Here is a 25992-nt window from a genome sequence, read left to right as displayed (position 1 = left end):
GAAAAAAAGAAAGAAAGGAAAACAGACAAGCCCTGACCTCAAACTTCAACATTAAACTACTTTTTAGCTTTTTTGTTTCTTGGATTGATCCAAAGAAAATCCTTGTTCCTTTATGTATGTTCTTCTATTAAATTTAACTTTTTCATATAATTTCGCTATGTGAAAGCGCACATATATTGCTTATTACAAAAAGCTACGATAAAGGTGCACTCTTGGAGCGATAGGCAGAGAAGAAATTTTTTTTTATTCGAAAGTCTTAATTTTTAAAAATATAATTTTTATACCGCGTACCAAACACCCTTTTTTTTTTTTTTTATAACATTACCAAACACCCTTTACTTCGTTGTCTTAATCCATTTTACTTTTGAGACTGAGAATATTATATATCTCTCAAACAAGTTTATTTTTTAAAATATTGAAGTATTACTGTGATATTTTTTTTAAAATACTTTTATTATTAATTTAGTTAGTTGACGATAATAAATAATTATTAAATTACTTTTTTAATCATCACTTTAATTAGATGAATGTTGTGATATTTTAAATATTTGAAAATTTTATTTTTTTTTAAATAAAATAATATGTTTCCATGATAATTTTTCTTAGTACCAATTTTGGGTTTAACCTACTATTCCCTTTTGCAGACAACTATGGAGGCAACTGAGGAAAACAATACCAATGAGGGTAATGCAGACCAAACATGTGTTTTTCATCCAAATGCATTTCCATTCTCTCATGGGTAAGTACATTGAAATCATAAAGTTGATACTTTGTTTGATTTATTTATTTTTATTTTTTGAGCAAGTGAGCTGTAATGAAGTATGAACAAATATTAGGTGCAAACTTTCATAGATCTTAGTTTTAAAGGATAATTAATTTAGTCTTTCAGTTTGATGGTAACTGTTTATACTTTATCTGAAATTCAGGATCTTCTGAAATGGAAAATGTGTATGGGAATTTGAGATTTGTCTGTAAAGGGTCATTGCGGTTACAAACCTATTCCACTGATGTTTTAGTGATTAATACCGAAGTTCATGGCTTTTTCTTTTACTTTTTTGTCTTTTTTGCACAAAGAATGCACTCTCTGTGGGCTTCATGTGATAAGGTTAAAAATTGCTGAGAAAATGAGCATAAACCCAGGTGCTTTTGCCAATTGTCATTTATGGCTGCATGAAGATGTTAACAGCCAAATTTTATACATGTATTCTCTATCTTGTAATAATGTGCATCATGGAAATGACACTCTGGATTATATACTATCTCTCTAAGGAAGGATATTATAAAAATGAAACTGAATTCTACTAATTACAATTTGTTGAGTGATGAAGCAGACTAAAGCCACATTGCCGAATAAACACCTGTCCTGCAGTCCGCAAATAAGATAAAGAAGATTAACTGAAATGCCTCGATTTCATCATTGTTTCTTTACTGAAATATATGAACACATTTTGGTTAGGAATCTAGCATCATATCTGACTGTTTGCTTCCTAGGATAACGCTTAGTCCTCTCTTTCTTTGCTTCTTCTTAATTAGTCAAATTCATCAAATTTAATCTGGGATTCCTCCGGGAACATCTTTTCATTCTGAAGCATTAATCAAAATGATGAGTGCTTCTTCATCCAAAAAAGTGGACAAGGTTTGTGACCAATTTTTTTTGCATATGTACTACTTTTATGTTAATTTGTGCTGTACTTAGCAAATAGTCCTTTATTTTTGGTATTTTATTTATTCTTTCAACAATTTCCCTCTTTACTAAAAAAAAATTCTGTCAATGAAGTGTCATTAAGACTATTTTTTCATGATTAGCTCTTCTAATGGATAAAGAGAGTGAGCCTGGAGCAATGGTAAAGTTGTTCCTTTGTGACTGAAAGATTACGGGTTCGAATCCGGAAAACAGCCTCTTTGCAATTATGCAAGGATAAGGTTGCTTACAAAGATTTTCTTGCCCTCACCCCACCCTCGCTAGTCGAGGTTTAATAGAGAGTGGTTTAGCTCTTGTAATGGATATGTGACCAGAAATTTTTTCCTATATATTCCTTTTATGTTAATTCGAGCAGTATTTAGCAAATACTCCTTTATCTTGGGTATTTTATTAATTCTGTTAACAATTTCCCTCTTCACTGAAAAAATTCTGTCAAGGGGTGTTGTTTGAAGAATTTTTTTTTCATGGTTAGTTCTTTTAAGTTCCAAAGCACTTAATGTTTCTGATGCTTGGTAAATCATCAAGAGAGAAGTTAGATTCCAATTCTTTTTTTCGATGCAATTAAACTAATTGCTAGTCAAAGAAGTAGCATAGAATGACCAAAATACTGAAGATTTAATGATTTCAGAGAATAACTGCACTGAATATTTTCATACATTTGATTCTATTGTAATACCAAACATTTCTTACTATCTTTTTTAGTTGTAGTCATATGGAAGTTTCACATGTTAAATTGCTATAATTTAGCTTTTGATGTATTTGAATAACAAATGTGCTCAAGCAAAGACAAATAATTATTGCTTCGCCATAAATTACTTTCAACCTGATCTTCAACTCCTATTAAGCTCTACACCCTCAGTACTCATTTCTATATATTTTTATGTGGAATAAGCTGTTCTCATTTTTGGTTGGCCTGTAATTTAGAAGTAATAGAATGCCTTATTTGCGGTAGCTCCATGTGTACTTCGTTCTTCTGTTTCAATGGTAAGACCATAAAAGACAACACTAATAGGCGGCAAAGTGAGTTTGGACATTTCGACGCATCAATTGTAACGAAGTATCTTTCCAGCCACAAAATTGCCAACATTTAAGCAGGACAGTCGACTTTTAGGTGACATGGAAAATTAAAACAAAGTTAAGAGTGAAAGTTATAAAAAAGGTAGAAGGATAAGCAATGGTTTCTGAGGATGCAGGAAGTAGTTATAGAATTAGTTAGGTGGTTAGAGTTGCAATAGCTGAGGCTTATAAATACAAAGGGGATAGATGAGAAGGTCATTCAGATTTGTTAGTAGGTAAAACAAAGCAGTGACTCTTGGAGGAAAATTCTCTCCTTTTTCGTTTTTTGTAGTTTGTAATGCACTTCCTTTTCATTTCTGTTCTCTGTTTTCCTCATCTCTCTATCTGAAAACTTAGAACCGATTTCTGGGTTCATAACAGTTTCTTTCTGTACCTTTCAGTGTAAGCTTTACTGATATGGCTTACTTTGTAGGATGAGCAAGTGGATAAAGCTTACCAGCCAAAGTGGCTTGAGGATTTTCTGAGCAAAGCTTTCTTTGACCCATGTACAGCTCATCCTTCTTGTAGGAATGAGTTGAACAAATACTGTATAAACTGCAGTGTGTCAGTTTGCCAATATTGCGCTTCATCGAGTACTCATTGCCAGCACAAGATGCTTAAAATCTATAGACACCTTTTCACAGATGTTGTCGCCCTTGCTGCTATGGAGAAGCATTTTGACTGCTCACAAATTCAGGTATGATATCCAACCTTGACTTTAAGGTTCTGACCGAATATTTCATATGTAGCATCCAAATCTTATGCAACGGAGCACACATTTATGTGTTTGTATTGATTAGTTTGTTAAGATAATATTACTGGCTTAAATTCATATGGAGAAGCTGCAAGAGATCATTATCTCTTTGGCAAGTCTTGATTGACTCTTGATTGCCTATCTTGTGAAACGCAACAAGAAAACAGGTACAATGGAGAATTAATTTAAATGCATTATTTATTCCTTTTCCTTATTGTTGTGTTGTTGGGTGATCCTCATTTTTTATATAGGACATAACTTGCTGGATTTAGCTTAAGTGCCTATTGCTAATACTTTTTATTAAGATTTTTTCTATCATTTGACCTTGGGAATAACTGTCCTATTAATAATTATGTACAACATGTATGGATAGGCTTTTTGACCCTTATGCCCCTTAATTAATAATTAATTACCAAATTGCCCCTCATTCAAAACTATTTCGAAAATTTACCCTTCCCAACAAACATAACACCAATCTGCCCCTGTTTGACCGTTGACCACGAAGCCTACCCGGGTACACCATTACCTACCCGGGTAAATTTTGAAACTTTTTATCTACCCGAGTATGTAGGGGTGTACCCGGGTAGAGTTCTTGAATCTGGGAAAATGTTTGAATTATTTACCCGGGTACGGAGCAGTGTACCCGGGTAAACATCGACGGTAGGGTTTTAAAATACCCCAGCAGCCCCATTTCGAAAACCCACAAAAGGGGTACCCGAGTAGAGCTGCTGGAGGAGTGTCATCTTGAGCGATTTCAGGCATAATCTTGCACTAATTCGTCTTGTTTGTGATCATCATTCGCGGACCTTGCAACCTCTCTGCCTTCTACCGATTGAAATCGATCAAAGGTGCATTTTTTTTTCAGTTTTTTCAATTATGTTATGATTTCTGTTCTGATTCATTGTATTTTCGTTTATATCATTTGATTCTGTCCGAATTATTTTATCAATTTGTATGTCATACGCCCAGTTAATGAATGAATAATGTTGGCTTTCATTCCAGAATGGCTCCTCAGACCCTGCATCTAAAGATCATGTCAAATTTAATAACTTACCACAAATAATAAATTGTCTAAAGCAAATATTCAAATTTAATAACTTACCACTACTGACTGGGTCGACATGAAGTGGTGACAAGGCTGGGGTACCGAGACTTACGGCGCTCATGTCAGCCTCAAAATTACCGTCCACGTCAGTGTCTGACGAATCACCTTCTGGAATAGCACTTTCAGGTTCTCCCTCATCTTCGCTGTCCACATAGTCCTCGTCTTCATCCTCTTCATCCTCATCCCATGCTACCTGAGGAGGTGCAGAAGATCGTACAACTGTATCTTCTTGACCGGTACAGTGTGCAGTAGTGGTTGTATGCACCGGTAAAGATGAAGATTGTCCAACATCAACTTCAACATATATCTCAATATATTTTAATATTTTCCATTCAACAAACGCATCTGTTACGAACTCCACATCTTCATCATCATTTATATCGTTTCCAATGTAGTATATTGTATCCATATCCACTCCAGTCTCTAACCTGGCTATCATGCGGTGGATGGAATGTATGCCTTCTGACCCCATTTTTTGAAGAATTCTCTCCTTCAGTTCATTGCATGTAGTGCCCACTTTGATTTTCATTGTTTTTGTTTTTCCTTCAAATCGGACACCGTTCGGACCTTCAAAATGCCTCCCATTGTAGTAAACAACTATAGGAACCATGTTTGGACTTGAACTCATCTTTCACACAAAAATTAGATCTAGGTTTTGGGTTTGGAGGTTGGTTCGGATTTTTTAGCACAAAATGGGAGTGTGGAGATGTAATCTCAATGTCCCACCAAGATTCAGCTTTCTGAAATGATGAGATGAAATATGTGTGATGTTTCGGATTAGAGAGGGTAAGAGAGAAAGATTTGGGGTTTCAAAAACCCTATACCTCGCAACAATGGCCGAAACCCATACATATTGGGGTTTCTGGACGCGATTTACCCGGGTACACTGCTCCGTACCCGGGTAAATAATTCAAACATTTTCCCAGATTCAAGAACTCTACCCGGGTACACCCCTACATACTCGGGTAGATAAAAAGTTTCAAAATTTACCCGGGTAGGTAATGGTGTACCCGGGTAGGCTTCGTGGTCAACGGTCAAACAGGGGCAGATTGGTGTTATGTTTGTTGGGGAGGGTAAATTTTCGAAATAGTTTTGAATGAGGGGCAATTTGGTAATTAATTATTAATTAAGGGGCATAAGGGTCAAAAAGCCTGTATGGATATGTTGGTGGGGCATGAAAATCAGAAATGTAGACAAAATACTTCGCTGGTTATCACTACATCTTTTGCTAATTGTCAGCTAGTTCTCCTCTGGTTAATATTTTCTCGTGGGGATCATTCCCAACCACATCATTTTGTTGTGTCCAGTTGTCTTGCATTGTGTATTAACAAATAATACCGGATCAATTGGTAGCAATCTCAAAAGAAAAAAGTTCAAATCACATCTATATATGTGATTGTCAGTCACATGTGATTCTCCACGTGATCAATGTTGATTTATTCTGCATTTAATCCTGTTTTTTGTTTCCTAGTTTAGGTTGATGTTATTCTTTATTTATTCCTTTTATCTGTTTCCTAGTTTAGGTTGATTCGACCCGTTTGTCAGTCAACCTTATAATATTTTGTTTTCTTGTTTAGATGATTCTAGTTTTATTTCTTGAAATTATGGGATTTTTTGGCCAAATTTGTGTGTGGTCAACACCCTTAAATTTGTAACAATCTTCTTCATAGAAAACTGCTCTGTTTTTCTATATGGTATCAAAGCTCTCTACTGAGGGCCTGACCATGAATTTGTGATCTGATTTGGCATCATGAGTGCCTAACAGACGTCTCAAGAGACGTCCTCCATCATATCTCAAACATCGCTCACCTCTGACAATCAGTCAAACATCACCCCATTCCTACTATGGGTGTCGTCAATCCACCTCTCATGATTACCAAGACACCAGTTCAACGGGACCAATTATCTAATGTGGTCCGTAAATGTTATCATCAGTTGCGTTTTGCGGAGCTTCACCGCATCCATCTGCGCCGCGCCGCACCAAAATCGCAATAATCTCACCGCAATAGTGTATTTTTATGGTTTTAACCCTAACCCACTCTCTCTTTCTGCCTCTCTGTTGTGCGTCTCTCTTCTGCGTCTCTTGCTTTTTTTATCGCGCTGGTTTCTTCCCTTCTCTACTTCTCTCTTATAGTATTGAAGTTCAATGTGGAAGCCATGAACGAAGAAGCAAAGCTTTGAGTGAGAGAAAGAGTGAGAGAGAGAGAGAAATAATGAGAGAAATAGTAAGAGAGAAAGAGAACAAATGAAGGAGAAAAAGAGAAGCTGTGAGAGAGAGAACGGATGAAAGAGAAAAAGTGAGAGGAAGATACATGGAAAGGAAGATAAAGAAGATACACTTGCACTGATGTTTGTCTGTGGTCATGGAGAGGAAGATAACCTTACTAAGAATGTGCTCAGCCAGTGAAGTTTGATCTGAAATACAAGACATGAAAAGTTGAGAACAATATGGTTATGTCTTGGCTTGGGAATTCCACGACAACGGAAATTGCAGAAACTTGCACGCTGGACGCGATAGCCAAGAAATATGGGATGCTGTACGAGAATCCTATTCCAAGGTAGATAACATTGTTGCATTATTCTAGATAAAGGTATCTGGAAGGATCTGAAACAGGGAGATAATAATGTTACTTAGTACTACAACACCTTGGTGAAGTATTGGCAACAACTTGTTCTCTATGAAGATCATAATTGGACTAACACCGTAGGTGCAGCCTCTTATAAGAAAATTGTGAAGAGGGAGGATTTATCCTATTGGACCTTGATCCAATGTATGATGCAGCCAAAGATATGATCATGGCCACACACCCATTACCCTCAATTCAAGAAGTGTTTGTTGAGGTAAAATGTGAATATAGTAGGCAACAATTGACTCACAGACAACAAAATACAAAATTAGCCTCAGAGTGCGCTACTTTTGCTGTTAGGGGAAACTTTACCTCTGAAAATAAACCTCGAAGGAATGGTAAACTATGGTGTGAACATTGCAATAAAACAGGTCACACCAAAGAAGTATGTTGGAAGTTACATGGAAAGCCTGCCAATTTGAAGGCTAGGCAATCAAGTGAAAACTGATGTCTCCTGGTATCCACAGAGGAATAGAAACATACTGCTCTTGAACCTGCCATGTTCAGCAAAGAACAGTTGGAGGTCATCCAAAAGATGTTTAATGCTCACAATCTAGATAAACACATGGGTATTGGTGCAATAGCATAGGCAAGTATCCTCTGACACCCTTGCATGCTTAAACTAGAAAATTCAATGCTTTGGTTGTTGACTCAGGAGCTGATGGTGATTTAGCAGAAGTTAGTAGCATTGTGATTGTAAAACTATCAGAGGCCTTAATACTTAAGATGTTTTGTTTGTTCCTCAATTGACATGCAATCTTTTACCCATCATCAAATTTACTTGAGATTTGAAGTGTGTTGGATTTTTTTTGGGATTTTAAATCGGGGAAGAGGATTGGCATCAATGTTGTAGAAAGAGTACGATTCACGATTTGTATCGTACATTTTGATCTGATTCGCAATCAAAACGATACAAATCGCAGACCGAACCGCTTGGTGGTTGGAATTGCTACACGAAATGCCTGAATTGGGCGAAACTATTTAGAAATTGTGTATCTCGGTGTTCAGTCGATTCGTGAACCTCCAATTTTTGTTGTTCCTCGCGCATCCCTTGCTACTTCTCAAAGAGAGCCTCTCAAATTCAATTGATGATTGATCAGTGGGAGAATAATTAGTTTGAAATTTGGTTGCTTATGTATTATGAATTTTTTAATTTTTAGCTTTTATATTCAATACATCGTTTGTATGATGCATTTTAAGCTATTCTTCATTATGTTTCTAAATCTTATGATTCATGATTTGAATTGCAGTTCAATAACCTTATTGACAATGCTAAGATGTGTGTTTGACTCTACCAAACAAAGTCCCGGAAGGATGCCGAAAGAAACAGTGACCCAATATGCTTTAGTCAACCAAATTGATGATGTACTGTTGTGGCATAGGCCACCCAAATTTCCTTTACATGAAACGGTTGTATCCTGATTTACTGGATAAAAAATTATCCTTTTGTCGTCATGAAATTTGCCAAATTGTCCAAGCATGTAAAATCTTCTTATCCCACACACAGCTATCATGATTCATGCTTATAAACTGATTTCACTTATAAATAGTGATGTATAGGGACTAGCCACACTGAAAAACTTTAATGGGGCAAGATGGCTCGTCACCTTCACAGACCAAACTAGGCTAACATGGGTGTGTCTCTTACAAACTCTAAAGTCACAAAAGTCTTTAAAACCTTTCATATGTTGATTCAGAACCAATTCAAAACTCAGATTTAAATCCCAAGAACTAATAATGTTCGGGACTACTTCAACCTTGAACTAACCTCATACCTGTAAAATCATGGAATCCTACACCAATGCTCATGTGACAATACCCACCAACAAAATGGGTTTGCGGAAAGGAAAAATACAGACACCTATTAGAAGGGGTCAAATCTCTCGTTTTTACCTCGTATACTCCAAACACTTCGTGGGTGAAGCTATCCTCACAGCCATAAGGTAGTAGAGGGTAAAGCAAAATACTTCAGGATACGTTTAAGATGTTGAAGGCAACATATGTCTTAAGCAAGGTTAGGCCATTTCTCTTATTTCTAGTTCCAAATGGAGTTGGATATGGCTATTTCCATGCGAAAAGGGGCAAGAAACTATATTAAACATGCAATCAACTACTTCATTTCTATAATAAGTTATCTTCAAGGTTGTAAACATTTGTGAATAGCGTGGCGCTTGAGAAAATCCGTAACAACTTTTATGAGGCAGCAAAGAAGGAAGAATGGTGGAATGCCATCGAACAAGAGTTAGTTGTTCTTAAGAAGAATAAAACATTGGATATAGTTGATCTTCTACCAGACAACACACTTGTAGGAATAGGATGCAAGTGGATTTTCTCATAAAAATATAATCCTGATGGAAGCATCAACTGTTACAAGGCTACACTTGTAGCCAAAGGATTTACACAAACTCATGGAGTCGATTATCAGGAAACCTTAGCACTCGTGGCCAAATTCAACACGATTAAAGTGTTACACTCTATTGCCATAAGCCTAACTAGCCTTTTCATTAGTTAGATGTAAAAAATGTGTCTCTAAATGGAGACTTGGAGGAAGGCATCTACGAGGGAATTCCACAAGGGATGGAGTATTAAAATGGCTCTAAAAATGTGTTTAAACTTCATAAATTCCTATGTAGTCAATCTCAAGCAATCACCATTTGAAAGATTCACCACTATAGTCGAGGTTCAAGGGTGCAAACAATGCCAAACAAATCACACTCCGTTTGTCAAGATAGGGCTAGACCAAAAATTAGTAATATTAATTGTTAGTGTGGATGATATTGTAAGAGGTCAAGTCTTGAGCAGTGATAAACCTTTTCTTTTGTGACTAAAACGTCATATGTTCGAATGTAGGAAACAACCTTTGTGTAAAAATGTAATGGCAAGGCTGTGTACAAAGATTTTCCTTACTCATACCCTCGCAAGTCAGGATTTCATTGGGAGTGATCTTTTTTATGTAGATATATTGTGATCACTAGAGACCATATTGATGAAATTGATAGATTAAAGAAGTATCTAGTAGGTGATTTTGAAATAAAAGATCATGGCTGTCTTAATGTACTTTCTTGGAATGGAAGTGACAAGAACCAAAGAGAGCATTTCCATTTCGAAAGGGAAATACACACTAGACCTACTTGAGGAAACATGTATGTTAGGTGTAAACTTGCATACACCCCATGGAAGCTAACTACAAAATAGGTCTCTATTACGATCCAATTGCAAAGTATGAGAATTGGAGTTCCACATCAGAAACATAGGGATCTGGTGTGAGGTTTATATGGACTTTAGGCTCTCCTACCTTACGAGCTAGCTTTTGGTGTGAGGTTCTCCTATGGTTCATATCGATTGGTATCAGAGCCTTCCACTATGTCTCCCAGTTGCAATCGAGCGGCGTGGATGGTGATGTTGACATTGCAATGTTCGTCCAGGGCTAGTAAAAGACTAATGCAAAGCCAACCCACGTGGGCGCTAGGGCTGCAGCGGGTGGTAGAATGTTACGATCCAATTGCAAGGTATGGGGCGTGGAGTCCCACATCGGAAACATAAGGATCTAATGTGGTGTTTATATAGACTTTGAGCTCTCCTACCGTACAAGCTAGCTTTTGGGTGAATTTCTCCAAAGATTTGTATTAATCTCAAACTAGAAAGTTACGAAGTTGACACTTAGAAATATTAGAGGCTAATGGGAGATATCTTAACTCACACTTGTCGAGAATTCAATTTTCAAGGTGGCATTGAGTTAGTTCATGAACAAACCAAATGATGAGCACTTGGAGGTAGTGTACAGAATCGGGAGATATCTTAAAAATGATTCCTTAAAGGATCATTTTTCAGAAAGGGACCTTATAAAGGTGTAGAAGTGTACTCAAATGACCTGGTTGGTTCAGTAGTTGACAACAGATTTGCTACAAGTTATTCTACTTTTGTGTGGAGGAACTTAGTAATTTGGATAAGTAAAAAACAACCAGTTGTTGCGAGGAGTAGTGCATAGACAGAATTCAGGGCTTTAGCACTTGAAATATGTGATGGAATGTGGATACTAAGACTCCTTAAGGAATTAAACTATTGCCACGACTTGCCAATGAAGGTGTTCTACGATAACATGACATCAAAAAGGGATAGTTAAGAACCCTATTCATATTGGCAGGACTGAGCACGTTAAAATTGATAGGCACTTCACTAAGGAAAATATTGACTTGAGTCGTATTGAATTGAATTATTTCTCCTCCAGTTATCAAGTAGTAGATGTGCTAACAAGGCCTTGTCAAGCATAAGCATTAGATTTGAAGAGTTGGCGGTCGGTTGGCCACAAATCGGGAATGATCAACATCTACTCTCCTACTTGAGGGGGAGCGTTGTCAGTCACGTGTGATTCTCCACGTAATCAATTCTATTTTTTCTGCATTTATTCCAATTATTTGTTTCTTAGTTTAGGTTGATTATATTCTGTATTTATTCCTATAATTTGTTTCCTAGTTTAGGTTGATTAGGCCCATAAGTCAGTCAACCTTAAGATATTCCGTTTTCTTGTTTAATGATTCTAGTTTTATTTCCTAAAATTATGGGATTTGATTGGCCATATTTTTGTGTGGCCAACATCCTTAAATTTTGTAACCTGTCTTCTTCATCAAGTTAACAAAAAAATACAGAAAAAAAGAAATGCTATGTTTTTCTTCAATAAATATTCTGATGGAATAACTAGGAGGCCATATCGCATTCTTGAAGAAATGCATTGTTTATGACTTTATGTCTTTAATACACATCAGCAGTCCTTACAGCATTTTAGCAATGCTTAAAAAACTTGAATATTGGGTTCAGAAAGTTGAATCTTTGCAACCAAAACCATTACTATGCTTTTTTATTCTATTCCTCTTTGGTTGCAGCCCTACAAATGCAATAAGCGTTTGGTTATTGCTCTGAAGCCTCTTCCACACTGTGGTTCAGCAAAAAGGAATGAGGCATGCAATATCTGTGGTAGAAAGTTGGCTGAGCCTGATTTATATGACTACTGCTCCATTTCTTGCAAGGTGGTGAAAGTAATTTGACAATCACCCCTTAATCCTGTTTTCCCCATCATCTCCCTCCCTCTATATTGAACTTTTTAGTTAGTGTTTTCTAACTTTTGTATCTGCACTTTCTCAGGTCAAAGCTGTTTTAAGCAAGCTTAATGATTCAGTTCCTGCCTCCATTTCCACCCTGAGTCTTCATCAGGAAAACAAGGAGGAAACTACTGAACCCTCTAAGTGGGTTAACAAAAGAAAGAGAACAACACCCCGTAGAGCTCCTTTCTTCTAAAAGCCTCAAGTTCATGTAATCTAGACAATGAATCTATTAGTCATGTTGTAATGAAATTATTAAATATCCTGAATTCTGAACTTTTTGTTGTGGCTTCTACTATCTGTATCAGATTATTATGTATCACATTCTAGCTAAGTTGTTGTTGTTGTTGGTGTTATTTCACCTATTTGCTGGGAGGATTGCAATTCTCATAGTGTTTCTTTAAAAATGCTAGAGCAGTCTAAATGTCATTGGCAATGGCAAGAGAGAGAGAGTGATGCAATTATCCTGTGTGTCAAGAGTACAACATGTTAAAGAAAATGTGACAAAATGGAGAAAATCAAATTACAGAAACAAAGGAAGAAAATCAAAGAGATGAGGTTGACTATATCTCATTATGAAATCTAGGAATTACAGGTGCTCCAATTTTTACTTATTCTGCATTAGAAATATCCCTTGCATATTTCCTGAAATAAAGGAAAGATAAGAGGAGAGGTTGATAGTTTAGGGTAAATAAAAGAAGACAAATTTCATGTACAAGGCTTCCAACTTATGGAGGTTGTATACAGTCTTATCTTTACATTTTTATAAAAGGCTGTTACCCAAACTCCAATTCGTGACATGCTCCAAAGGCAACAAGCCTTGTCTTTTAGCATTTAAATTATAGCATTTTATGTATCAATAGTGTCGAATAGAATAAAATATAATAGTTTGTTATAAAAAAATAAAAAATAATAGTTTAATTTTATTTAATTTAATTTTAGTTTTTTTTAATAGAAGCAAAAAATATTATTTTTTAATCTCATGTCAAGTTTTGTTTTATTTTAACAATGTACTAAACAAATAATAGCACTAATGATGTTCATAATGTGGTGCAATCCAATAAAAATCCAAAAAACTGAACAACAAGCTAAAAACTGAATAAATCGAAAATTATAAATATGAAAAATTGCATTTTTTATTCGATTGTATCAATTTTATTTCTAATTTTGAAAAATGTCTCAATTCAAGCCGAATTAACATTACATAAATATATATAATTTATTTATAAATTCACCAAATCACTCATATATATATATATTGCAAAAATATTTAAATATTTATATAATTATCATGCAACCTATACTTATATATTGAGCGCTGAAATATCTGAGATCAAGCTACTCAATTGTGCTCATTCCAAATATTTTTGAACTGATCAAGTTCCTAATCACTAACTCATTCTAGTGGTTTATATACTTCTTTTTTTAAAAAAATTTCATACAATATTATCTACTCATCAAAAAAATCGTAAAATAAGAGTAGTTTAATCTCTTAAATTACTTTCTTTATAAAAATACAATTCTTAAACTTTTTGTCTTTCAAATTAGTCATACATATATTTTTTATAATTTGAGATATTTTTTTAATGTATCTATTTTTTTGATACATAATGTATCTATCTTAAATTCTATCTAAATTGATTATATATACTTTAATTGTAATTTTATTTTTCTTAAATATATTTTTTAAATTTACACTTTTTATATTTAAATTAAATTTCAAAAATACTCACATAATATACGTGATACTTGCCACTTGCCAGTAATTAATGATGCATGGACCAATTAAATTATTTTGTAAATAACACTGAATCCAATTAAAATAAAATCACAAAATGATCATCCACCAAAAAAAAATAAAAAAAAAATCACAAAATGAACAAATTAGTGTATGTCTGTTACAGTTTTTTTTTTTTTTAAATATTATTACTTTTTAAACTTTCTTAAAAAGCTGTTAAAAAATTAATTTATGTGCACAAACATAAATTATTCAAAAGAGGAAGGATATTGTAACAACCAAGTTGTGTTATTACTATGTTACTATCAATCAATCTCATTGTTAGATCGATTATGTTGATCCAACAGTTATATTTATTTTCATCTTTGTACAGTCATGATTTCCCAAATTTAATACTTTATATTTATTTTCATCTGGTTATGATTTTTCATATTTAATGTTTTCACTTTAAATATGAGAAATAATAACTATACAAAGTTGAAAATAAATATAACCGTTGAATCAATATAACTAATAAAATTAATAATAACAGAACTTAATTATTACAATACTTGTTCAAAACCCACACCTTTCAATCTTCGAATTTTGAGAGAGAACAAAAGCATAGGACCCAAACCCAAACCAGTCCCCATTTGGAAACTGAATCGAAGCCGTACGATTCGTTTGATGTTAATGAAATCACAGAACCCTGCAAATTCAGAATTAGAAGAAGAAAACTGAGAAGGCATAGTAGAAGAAAAATACACACACTGCACCTGCACCTGCACCACTCTCACTAGGGTTTATTCACCTATGGCACCAACCTTTCTCTCTCTCTACTTCCTCTTCTTCACCTTTCACCTTCTCCCCTGCCTCTATGGTATCAACATCTTCCTCGTTGACTTCAATATTCGATTCAAACACTGCTACGATCAAATTCCGCATAAAACCTTGTTTTGAACTGTCATTTCTCACTGATTGCGTTCCATTTTTAACAGGACAATCCAGTTCCATGGAATCGGTTCCTGATCTTCAGAACACTATGTACACGGTCGTCGATGGATATCCTTGTGTGCGACTGCTAAATCTTTCTGGAACCATCGGTTGTTCAAGTGAGTCTCAATATCAGCTTTCTCTCGCATTTTTACGATTAATTGCAATTAATTTGCGTTTTTCAGGATTAGTTGCAATTGAAATGTTATTTGCTATGATAAGCTGGTGAATTGTTCTTTCGTTGTAATAAATATTTTTGAATCCTTAGATCCTGGGCGAGATAAGGTTGTGGCTCCGATTGTAAGGTTCGAAAATGTTGATGAGCTATCAGAGCCATCTGCTATATTGGTGTCATTGGATGAGTTTCCAACTCTCTTTACCAGGTATCACATTTCAACATTTCTGTTTCAGAGGTGCTAAATTTTATTGCATCTTAGCTTAAAGTTGTAGAAACTTTATAAATTTGCTGCTGGGAAGAAATGTGGTCCTTGCTTAGTTGCTTTTAAGTGATGTTGCATGTTCATCTTGTATATTCGTTTGTGATTCGTGAAATTATGATTGTTTGCTTAATTTGATTTTTCCCTTTCAGAATATCAGAGGACTTGAGTTTTGCAAGTAAAGTTGGCGGTGTACTAGTTGAATCAAGAACTGATTTGCAGAATAAGTTAAAGGGTAAATAGCTTTTGTTTGCTCATTGTCTCGTTTCAAACAAAGCTAGAGTAATACTCGCTTCTAGAGCTGCTCATGATAACATTTTCTGTCACGCGTAGGATTCTCTCCGGATAAAAAGTTTCCACAAGCTGAATTTGCTCCTGACCATAACATCAGCTATGAATGGAATCCAATTGTACGATATGAATTTTCTTGTGTCATCAAGTTTCTTGGGATATTTATATCTCGTGTCAATATAGGTTTTTTTTTGTCCTTTTCCTTTTTCTTTGCTTGTCACCGCTAATCATTTTCCAACTCTAATTTGTTTTATTTTTTATAGAATGGAATTTACAACTAATGTATACACTCTGATTCTTATAAAGTTCTTAATTTTGATGGATGTATATTGCTGAAATTCAGTGACATGGAGCTATGGTTAAAAAATAAATTAATATGTCAAGCATGCCGTGGATTATGATCAGAAGCATATAGTGGTATTAGATGAATTGGAAGATCTATGCTGGGAATATAACCAATTATTTGTTGGATGTTTGGCATTGCTATTTTAGTCTTGAGACAACACTATCAATTATTTAGAATGATTAATTTATTTGTGTTTTGTATTTTGGCTCTAAATCTGCAGGGTTCTGGTATTATGTGGAAATCCTATAATTTTCCTGTGTTTTTACTCACAGAAAGTGGCTCAAAGACTCTTCAAGAGGTATTGCTTAGTATTTTCATGTTCTTACACTTGCAAGAGATTAGTGATGGTTTATTACATTTTGAGATTGTAGTCAGGGAGTCAATCTTATTTTGTTAATTGATCTAAGTAGCCAACCCCACCTAGGGAGGTAGGCTTGGTTTTTACTTTTTAGTTTATTTTTATATTAGGTTTTTTATTTTTTTTGGGACTAACTAGCCTACACAAATCTACATTTTTTGAGTGATATTGTTAATTCAATTGACATTAATTTTATAGTGCCTTGCTATGAATTTTATTATTCTGTATGTAAAAATAAAGATTATTCTCTTTCCTGTTTGTACAGTTTGTAATTAAGAATGGAGGCAAAAGGAAAGCTTATACTTCTAATGTGGCTGAGTTTGATCTTGTGATGCAGGTATGATCCAGATTCTTGTAAAGAATTGTTATTTTCTGGCATATGAAGAAAAATGTTTCATTATTTGCATTTTTTCCTTTTTTATTATCTTGGATTAGACAATGAAATCTGGAACACATGATTCGGAGGCTTGTTTACAAGAAGCAACTTGCCTGCCGTTAGGTGGATACAGGTGAAGTTTCTTCGATTCTACTCTATAAATTCTGTGTGTGTAATTTTGTGAATGTGATTTTTTCCCTGTGGGAAAAAATTTAGGTTTGGGAACGCCGTCCCTTTCCAGGGATAGGGAAGCTATCCAGGTAAAAAATTTGTGAATGTGATTTGTATATGTAGAGTTGTGCCGTAAGACCATACAATATTATGAACTACATTCAAAACTTTATCTTAGATGACATGTTGCTGCAGAACTATATACAAGTTCAATCATGTAAGATAGTGAATATATATAGAATTTTCAGAATCCTCCCGAAAAATCTTTTGGAGTGTCAAAAGTAATCATTTTGTTTATATGCAACAAATTTCCATGCATAAAATACAATCAGCTATTAGTTTATAATTGCCATAAGGAATAGGTGTTTATGTACTGGAGAAAACATGGAAAGAATTGCCTTTGTGAATATAGTATCCACCATAGGACAGAATGATATTATCATGAAAACGCAAAAGGTTATGCATCACATGGTTCCCATAGTAGGAAATGGGTTGTCCTGGATCTAAATAAAGAATAACTTATTGTGCATTTGGGTTGTTTTTTGTTTTCATTTTCAGTTTATATATTTTCACTAATAATTACAAAAAATGCCACCTTGTTTTCACTTTGTTTCGTGTAGGAAATGGTGAAAATTTGTTCATTTCAAAAGTTTTCAATTTATGTGTTTTCACTTTGGTTTTTGCTAAGGAAATGGTGAAAAATTGTTTTCACCATTTCAAGAATTTTCAGTTTATATGTTTTCACAGGAAACAAAGTGAAAACAGGATGGCATTTTTGTAATTATAATTGAAGACATATAACCAAACACACCCTTAATATTCTCCCCTTCTCATTTTGCAAACAAAATTAAAACCTTAGCATTGTTATGTTTGATGTTAACTTTGTTTATGTTTCATATGGAAGGCAGTGTCTGGTCGTCTCTTCCTCCAATCAACATCTCGTCCATAAAACAGTCTAAGCCCATTATATTGACGGTAGCATCTATGGATTCTGCTTCATTTTTTCGGGACAAAAGTCTTGGTGCAGACTCCCCTATTTCTGTAAGTTCAAGACTATAGTTTTCTTTCTTTATGATGTTTGTTTGTTGCTAAATCAAATTTGTCTAATGTAAGACAACTTTATAGGGTTTGATTGCATTACTGGCAGCAGTTGATGCACTTTCTCGTTTGAATGGTCTTGGTGACCTTAGTAAACAGGTGCATACAAAATGATCTATGGATTTTTTTCTTTGTTCAATTTTTGGACTGTGTAACTTAAAATTTGTTCATTGTCACTGTGCTGTGACTTTATCTAATTTTCCATGTATGTTTTTTGTTATTCTTTACCTTGAAGATCTTTTTGTGGGAAACGTTAACCTGTTAGGTCAATATATCTTAGTTATTGGTGATCTTCTTGGGGCTTGTGAGATAATTATCTACCATCCTTCCTAGTTTCTTGTGATGAGATTGTGGTTAAAATTTGTTCTTGGGCAGCACTCATTGCAGCAAGGCAGGAAGCCGTGTGAGCTGCCCTTTTGTTTTCTAAGTAGTGAACTTCTGATGGTTCTTTTATAAAAGAGCATAAATGTATTGGGTTTATCGTATATGCTTACATTACATTTCCTATTGTATGGTGCTTTATGCTTTCAAATTTTTAGGCAGTAATCTGCTCACATGCATGTATGGGTGCATTTTGCCTTTATCTGATATATTTGTTTATACAATAATTTTCAGGGTTGCTTTTTGAAACATTTATATAGGGTATGTTTGGATAAGCTTTAAAAAAGACCGCTTTTATAAGCATATGGCTTTTTTTAAAAAAGCTACTCTTTCTAGCTTCCAATCAAAACACTAAAACTGCTTTTTTTATGTTTTTTCTTTTCTTTTCTTTTTTTATAAAAAATTATCTAATTAATTATTACAAAAAAATTTAAACTTGTGTTATAATTAAAAAGGGATTATTTTCTTTAAAAAAACACAACAAACATGCCCATAATACTCAAGTACCAAGTACTTTGCTGACATGTTACTAATATTTCTGATTGTTTCTTAAACTCAATGCAGCTTATTTTTGTAGTTCTCACTGGAGAGGCGTGGGGTTACCTCGGAAGTAGGAGATTTTTGGCAGAACTTGACATGCAGTCCGATGCTGTTCATGGCCTTGATCATTCATTAATTGAAACGGTATTCCTTATGCTCCTAGTAAATATGACCACTGTGTAATATTGGAGGGTGATCTAATGCACTGCTTTAAATTTATAAGCTAGATTGTATATAAATGCCTTCTCTAGATTCACTTTATCTGCCAATAACCTTATTTATGCTTTCCTGGCTGGTATTTCACAGGTCATTGATATTGGTTCTGTTGGAAAGGGTCTCAGTCAAGGTGTTAAAAACTTTTTTGCTCATACAGATGGGGTGAGATCTTGATTGATATGTCAACTTTGTTCATACTCATGCATCTTCTAGATAATTTTGCAGTTTTAATTGGATATCATGTATTGTGTTATATAATTTTCTGTGTCTGCTCTTCCTAGAGTCAGAGGATTGTTCCAAATCTGCTTATTACTAACACTGCACCAATGCAGGATTCTTCTGCCGCAAATCAGACAATGGTTGCCTTGAAACGGGCACAAGAGTCACTGCTATCTGAAAACATAAAGATCGCATCTGCCAGTACCTCAAATCCTGGGATACCTCCATCCTCTTTAATGACCTTTTTGAAAAAGGTGCTCAGTATTACAATTGTTTTATTTTCCTCCCTAGTATGACATTATTGTGAAAAGAGCTGGCTAGGGAGCACAGCAATGCTTACTAGAATATAAATTATTTGTAAGTAGTGGTGGTTTCTTAAACATGAACTTCTTAAAGTTCAGACTTTTCTTGAAGAGAGGGGCATAGTGAATTGAGCTAAGTTTGTGAATATGGTGCTTCGGCAGTTCTAAGGAGCCCTGTTGCGAAATCGGCAAGTGTACTGTTCGTTTCAAGTAATAAAATGATGAGTAGAGTATCGTCTCCACGAGGATTGAGGCACCGAATTTATTATACTATCCCTCTCTTGTTGGATTAATAAAATTGGTTTAAAGAACAATTGTGGTTTGTGAGAAACAAGAATAATTCAAGAAAGTGAAATTAATTTCCAAGATGCTTTTTAAACTCAAAAACAGAATATTAATGGTTGAGAAAATATTTGAGAGAATATTGCGGTATAGAGAAACAAACACCTTTATGATCCCCACCTTATAACTTGGATTAACGTTTACATTTAATTATTCAATTGATCAAACGACCCACCATCTTTTATTTAATTGGTTAAGCCCTAATTCCTTAATTGCTTTAACCTTATTAACTTTATTAGAATCTTAATCCCTTAGAAATCCTTTTTCAAGTTAAACCTTAGAATCAGTGAATCTTTCACGTTTGCGATTCATGTAGCCTATCCCTAGCGCATACACGAACAGTTATCTTATCTTTTGTCAGGTATTAGAATCCCAATATCTCTATTGAAAATCCTAACCCTCGCAATCCTAATAGATTGATCGGTTCTAGAAGAATTATGAGATGAAGAACAAGGCAAGATAAATTCAATTTAAATAAATAAACATAAATTTAACCAAAATACAAGGGGTTCACATCAAGGGTTGTGACCCTTAATAAAAGACTAGCCGGACATATTCATGTCTGACAAATCTATGAATGAAAAAGAATTCATGAAAGAATAAAACCGGAGATAGAAGAAGATGAAGAAGAAATCTTGAATCTTCAACTTTTCTGAGTATTGATCTTCAGCCTTTCAAATTTCAGAGCTTTCTCTCCAATTGTGTTTTTTTTAATTCCTTCCTTCCAAAAGATGCTCCTTTTAGGGTTTCTGACCCCTTTTTATCTCCAGTAATCCAATCTCGTCATTATCTTCTTAGATAATTGATTAAATTTCCATTTTTATCAAATCCCACAAAACCAGGACTGCATTCGCGACGTCCGCGCAATCAGCGCTAACTCCGGGCGATTCGCGCGGGAGATCAGTAAAGAATTCTTGTGCTTGGCGCGATTAGCGTGGATGTCACGCTACTTGCGTGAAGAGGCAGTGGTGTTGGCCCTTTCTTCCTCAATCTTGGCGTTATCAGCGCCAATGTGGCGCGATTCGCGTTGAAAGGATGTGATCATGACGCTATCCGCGCCATTCTCACGCTGTTTGCGTGAGATGGATATTTGCAACAGTAGCTTTTTCATGCTTTCTTCCTACAAAAACATAGAATCAAATTGAAAGTGTGCCTGAAGATGGATTATCAACAATTCCTCAAAAATACTAACTTTTATTACTGAATTACTGTCAAATCCTTGTTCTTTTTACTCTGAAATATCTATATGTTGAAGGCACATCAAGCCCTCTTGATCTGATGGTTCCTATTTGTGCTTTCTCTTAATGCATTACATTAGAAATCATTTAGTGTCTTTTTGTGTCACCTATTTCTATCTACATCATTCTTATACCTAGATTCCCACACGCATGAAATTAATTTGATATAAATAAGTTTTAACCCCATATTTAAATGGTGGTGGTGCTTCCAGGGGCACATTGCACTAACATGCTCAAATAAAAGGTTATGGGAACTCTGCAACTACATCAATAAGTTAGGTGGAAGATGCAGTTGACCTAGTTATTAATGTGCCATGCTGAATCACTTTATTTGTATTGGCATAAATTGACTGCTTGTATTAATGTACTATGTTCAATCACAGCACTACCCAAAGTTTTTCATTGTTCATTAATTTTCTTCTTTTGTTCTTTCCGTCCTATTTTTATCAGAATCCTGCAATCTCTGGTGTTGTCTTAGAAGATTTTGACTCTGTCTTTGTCAACAAGTTCTACCATAGTCACCTTGATGATTTATGTGAGATAATCTATACTCTTGGCATTATTTTCTTTTACTTGCTTGCCTTGTTCTAATCATGCATGTCTGTCTCTTATGTCATATGCCTTCTCATTTGTATGATCAATGCAGCAAATGTGAACTCATCAGCTATAGTTGCTGCTGCTTCTCTTATTGCCCGAACCCTTTACATACTTGCTAGTGAAACTAAAGGTGTACAAAATTCCACTTTGGCTGCTATAAATGTAAATGTCTCACTTGTTGAACAACTAATGGATTGCTTGTTGGACTGTGATCCTGGTCTTTCTTGTGAGTTGGTGAAGAAATATATTTCACCCTCGTCTACCTGTCCGGACCATTATGTTGGTGTTATCATAGATGAACCTTCATCTACACCTTATCCAGGATACATTAATGATGTTCCTAGGTTCGTCTGGAATTTTCTAGCTGACAGAACTTCTATCCCGAGGGAGAATAATAGCTCAGGTTGTCAACAAGGTTGCAATGGTAAAGATGAAGTTTGCATTAAAGCAGAGACTGATGGGAAGGGAGTTTGTGTTCTCTCTACGACCAGGTATTTTTCCTTGTCTACCTATACTTATTAGATTTAGTAGAGAGATTCAGATATATCACTCTTGAATCTTGATCCTGAATTAAGGATGTTAGCGGTGCAGTTTTCAACCTATATTTTGTAGTTTCTTGTTGGGAATTTTTTTTTTTCAAGGATTAGGCATGCTTGCTATCATTTAATGTTCTGCTTCTGCCTCTATATTTTAATTGAGTTTTACTGCTCAGGGAATTCGAAAAGTGTTATATCTTTTCGTTTTATGGTGGGAATGAACAAAACCATGGATAGAACATAAAACTCATGAATGCCATGACTCCTATATCCAACTTATTTTTGGATTCCATAACCCTAATTATTCCTTTGGAGCAAGTCAGGTCCCTTAGGTATCTCCACGACCAAGACAGGGAAAGAGGCCAGCACAGGTATAGCGGTTAGACAATTGTCTAGCTCTGGCCCCAAAGGTACTCTCCAAGATTCGAACCCTTGCTATTTTGGCAGTTCGTCCAACTTAGGTTAAAATGAAACTGGGATTTATCCCTGTTGTGTTTCACCATTGCTGTTTAACTATGATTACATTAATTATTGGTTGACTGTCCCATCCTATGGTTAGATTTAGATTGGAATCATATGCGTACCTTTTTGCCATTTTAAATAGAAAATGTAATTTTATGAATCAGATTGAAGTTGGAAATGGTTGTATAAGATACATGATTTGTCAAATCTCATTTGACTGTGTACAAGAGGTGTTTGTTTTCATGTTGGAGTCATTTGATCCTAAACCTGCCCCCCTCCCGCCCCACCCCCCCACGCACACCACACCAGAGACACGCTCACAGGTTCACGCACATGCAGGACATATTTATCACACTTGGTATTCATGCTGATTGCGGATTAACCCATTGGTTTTTCCCATTGAACTCAAAGGAGAGGAGGAAAAAAGGGGGACCGGGGGGGGGGGGGGGGGGGGGGGGGGGTAATATCATTCACTGTATGGCTCCTTAAATGGATTTTGTTGTTCTAGAATATTACCATGTTTAAGTTTCACATCATATTTAACACCTTGCTTACTACGCTGATGTGATGTTCATAATTGGGTAGACTGCACCATTTACCTTTTAGATTATTTATGTATTTATGTGCCAGGTACCACTGTCCTGGTAGTGTGCTGCTTGTTGGATTGACATGAATAAAAGGCCAGATTGATGCACCTTGATTTTACCATAATGTTTAATCCTTTACAGGTATGTTCCAGCATATTCAACACGGTTAAAATTTGAATCAGGAGTATGGAATGTTTTGCCCCCTAATTCCTCTGACAACATGGGGGTTGTGGACCCTGTCTGGACAGAAAGCAACTGGAATGCAATAGGTTTGCGGGTCTACACAGTCCAAATTGGTGCTTACGATCGTCTTGTTCTGTTTGGAGGTATCATTTTGACAATCTTGGCCTACCTTGCAATAGTTATTACAAGAGCTTTAGTCACCAAAGCGATGAAGAGGGATTAACATATGATTTGCGGAAATTGACTACTAAATTTTGTGAAACTAGGGCAAAATTAAATAGGGTCATTCTATATGCAAATTACTAGTTTCTGAAGAATTTCCAAGGATGTGCATTATTTGGGCCGCATTCTTGCGCTTGTGAATTTTATTTCAGAATTTTCTCTGTAACACAGGTCATTTATATATAACTTGTAGGTGAGTGTAAGGAAATGTAATGAAAATAGTCAAAATATAGCCTTAATGTGGTGTATCTGTTTTTCCTTTGTCAATGTTAGCGCTGTAAATATCTTCTCCGTACCTAAACAATTTTTACTCGTTTAGTTATTTTTACTACTTTTATCGTGACTGAAGGTTTTAATTTATCAGTTGGCATTGAGAGAGTTGTAGTGTGGGGGTTTTTGACTTTTTTAGGGACAGATAGTGAAAGAAAGGTTGCTCCTATTCATGCCATCAAGTTTCTCAGTTTGGGTGAAAAAAAGTAAAGCATGGCAATAACTAGTGATGGAAGAATTCAACAAAATGGAATCGGTTTAGCCCAATGTTTCTTGTATTAGGATAATTTGTATTAGGATAATTCGTATTAGGACAAGGTAAGAAGTTTGTATAATCAGAAACATGGAAGAAATGAAATTGTTACTATTCTTACTATTGGCATTTGCGATTAGTTCTCTTGTTGGCAAGCAAAGTTCGGATTTCTTTTCTATTTAATTAAATTATAACTATACAAATTAAGTTTTTATTTATTTTTTTACGCGTTAAATAAGATCAACCTAATAGCATCTGCATTTTATTAATTGTAAGTATCCACTGAAGTACTTGGATTGATGATGAGTTTCAAATAATTCCAAATAGGAGTTATACTCTATATAGCACCGATACGACACGTGACACGACACTCCGACACGTCAATCTTAAAAAATTGTGGATTTCGACACGTTGGGACACGTTTTAATATTAAATAATATTTTTAATTTATATAGTGTATATTTTATTTAATATTTAATAATTTAACAAAAAAATGAAACTAAATTAATAATACCCATCAACATGTTATAAAGATGGAAGCTTTAATAAAAAAAATAAAAACTGGGATGAGAGAGAGATATAATATCAGATAGAGAGATCAAATCATATGAGAGAGAGAGATCAGAGACAATGAGATACAACAAGAACGTGATAGAAATTGACAACAATGATACTGAGAAGATCTCTTATCTACTTAAGGGGAAAAAAGACAAAAAAATAAAATAAAATTGATATGATCAGGTGAAACTTTATTAATATATTTTAATTTTTTTAAAAATAATTTTTTTAAAAAAAAAAAATTAAAAAAAATTACGAAAATGTTATTTGACAGTGTCGGACACGGTCAAATTCGCGTGTCGGAATGGTCAATGTGTCAAAAAAAGTTGATCGTGTGTCCGACATTGTGTCGGAGCGTGTCGCCGTGTCGGACACGACTCTCCCTGTTTTTACAAGTGTCTGTGGTTCTTTGGTTATACTCAGTATCTTCTAAATTTTCACTTACTAATGTATTTTAAAAGTGGGTAATCTTATGTAACAAAAAAAAAGTGGGTATTCTTTATGATAAGTTGGTAACTAGCAATTTTATTGCATATTGAACAGTTGGTATTTTACGACATAAGATAAGATTCAATATAATATATTAATTTTCTTAAATATTTAGTAATATTTTAAAATCTAATTGGATTATACCGTGAATTGGTTATATTTTTGTTCAAGTATCGTAGTAAAAAGTTAAATTAAATGGATTATGAAAAAAAAAAATCTCGCTGATACTACTTAGTAGATTGTTAGAAAGTCGTAGTGGACTGTGGACATGATAAATAGATGAGAAGGTTTACTATTATGATAAATACTAACTAGTACGATTATGATAATTATTGTGCTTAATGAAGAAGGTCTTGAAAAAAATTGAAAAGACAGTTCATTAGTATAAGTCGGTTAATGGGTTGTCCTCCAAAAATCTATTTACGTTTTATTCATTTTTCAACATTGAAATTGAAAGGCTAAAAAAGCAT

General features: G+C 34.7%; 2 protein-coding genes across 3 annotated transcripts; both read left to right on the top strand.

Moving 5' to 3' along the window:
- On the top strand, nt 1-12681 carry LOC133286845 (protein RGF1 INDUCIBLE TRANSCRIPTION FACTOR 1-like). 2 transcript variants are annotated; one of them, XM_061484342.1, is made up of 5 exons: nt 1-114; nt 645-739; nt 3192-3455; nt 12125-12268; nt 12384-12681. In XM_061484342.1, the coding sequence occupies exons 2-5, from the start codon at nt 701-703 to the stop codon at nt 12534-12536; spliced, it is 600 nt and encodes a 199-aa protein (XP_061340326.1). In that variant the 5' UTR covers nt 1-114; nt 645-700; the 3' UTR covers nt 12537-12681. The 2 variants fall into 2 exon arrangements, with proteins under 2 accessions (XP_061340326.1, XP_061340325.1); XM_061484341.1 differs by having other exon boundaries at nt 9-204.
- A 2048-nt stretch (nt 12682-14729) lies between these two features.
- Nucleotides 14730-24239, top strand: LOC133286857 (nicastrin). Its single transcript, XM_061484355.1, has 16 exons — nt 14730-14937; nt 15056-15169; nt 15319-15433; nt 15640-15722; nt 15821-15897; nt 16345-16422; nt 16748-16819; nt 16918-16991; nt 17938-18070; nt 18155-18226; nt 19073-19192; nt 19355-19426; nt 19597-19737; nt 21816-21900; nt 22012-22453; nt 23689-24239. The coding sequence occupies exons 1-16, from the start codon at nt 14871-14873 to the stop codon at nt 23951-23953; spliced, it is 2010 nt and encodes a 669-aa protein (XP_061340339.1). The 5' UTR covers nt 14730-14870; the 3' UTR covers nt 23954-24239.
- Nucleotides 24240-25992: the final 1753 nt, after the last annotated feature.

Source organism: Gastrolobium bilobum, unplaced genomic scaffold (genome assembly GCF_033153095.1).
Source record: "Gastrolobium bilobum isolate Gb01-03AN ecotype WA unplaced genomic scaffold, APGP_CSIRO_Gbil_v1 utg3261, whole genome shotgun sequence".
Taxonomy (NCBI): domain Eukaryota; kingdom Viridiplantae; phylum Streptophyta; class Magnoliopsida; order Fabales; family Fabaceae; genus Gastrolobium; species Gastrolobium bilobum.
Note: the sequence above shows the minus strand (reverse complement) of the source record. Positions and strands in the feature narration are given on the sequence as shown.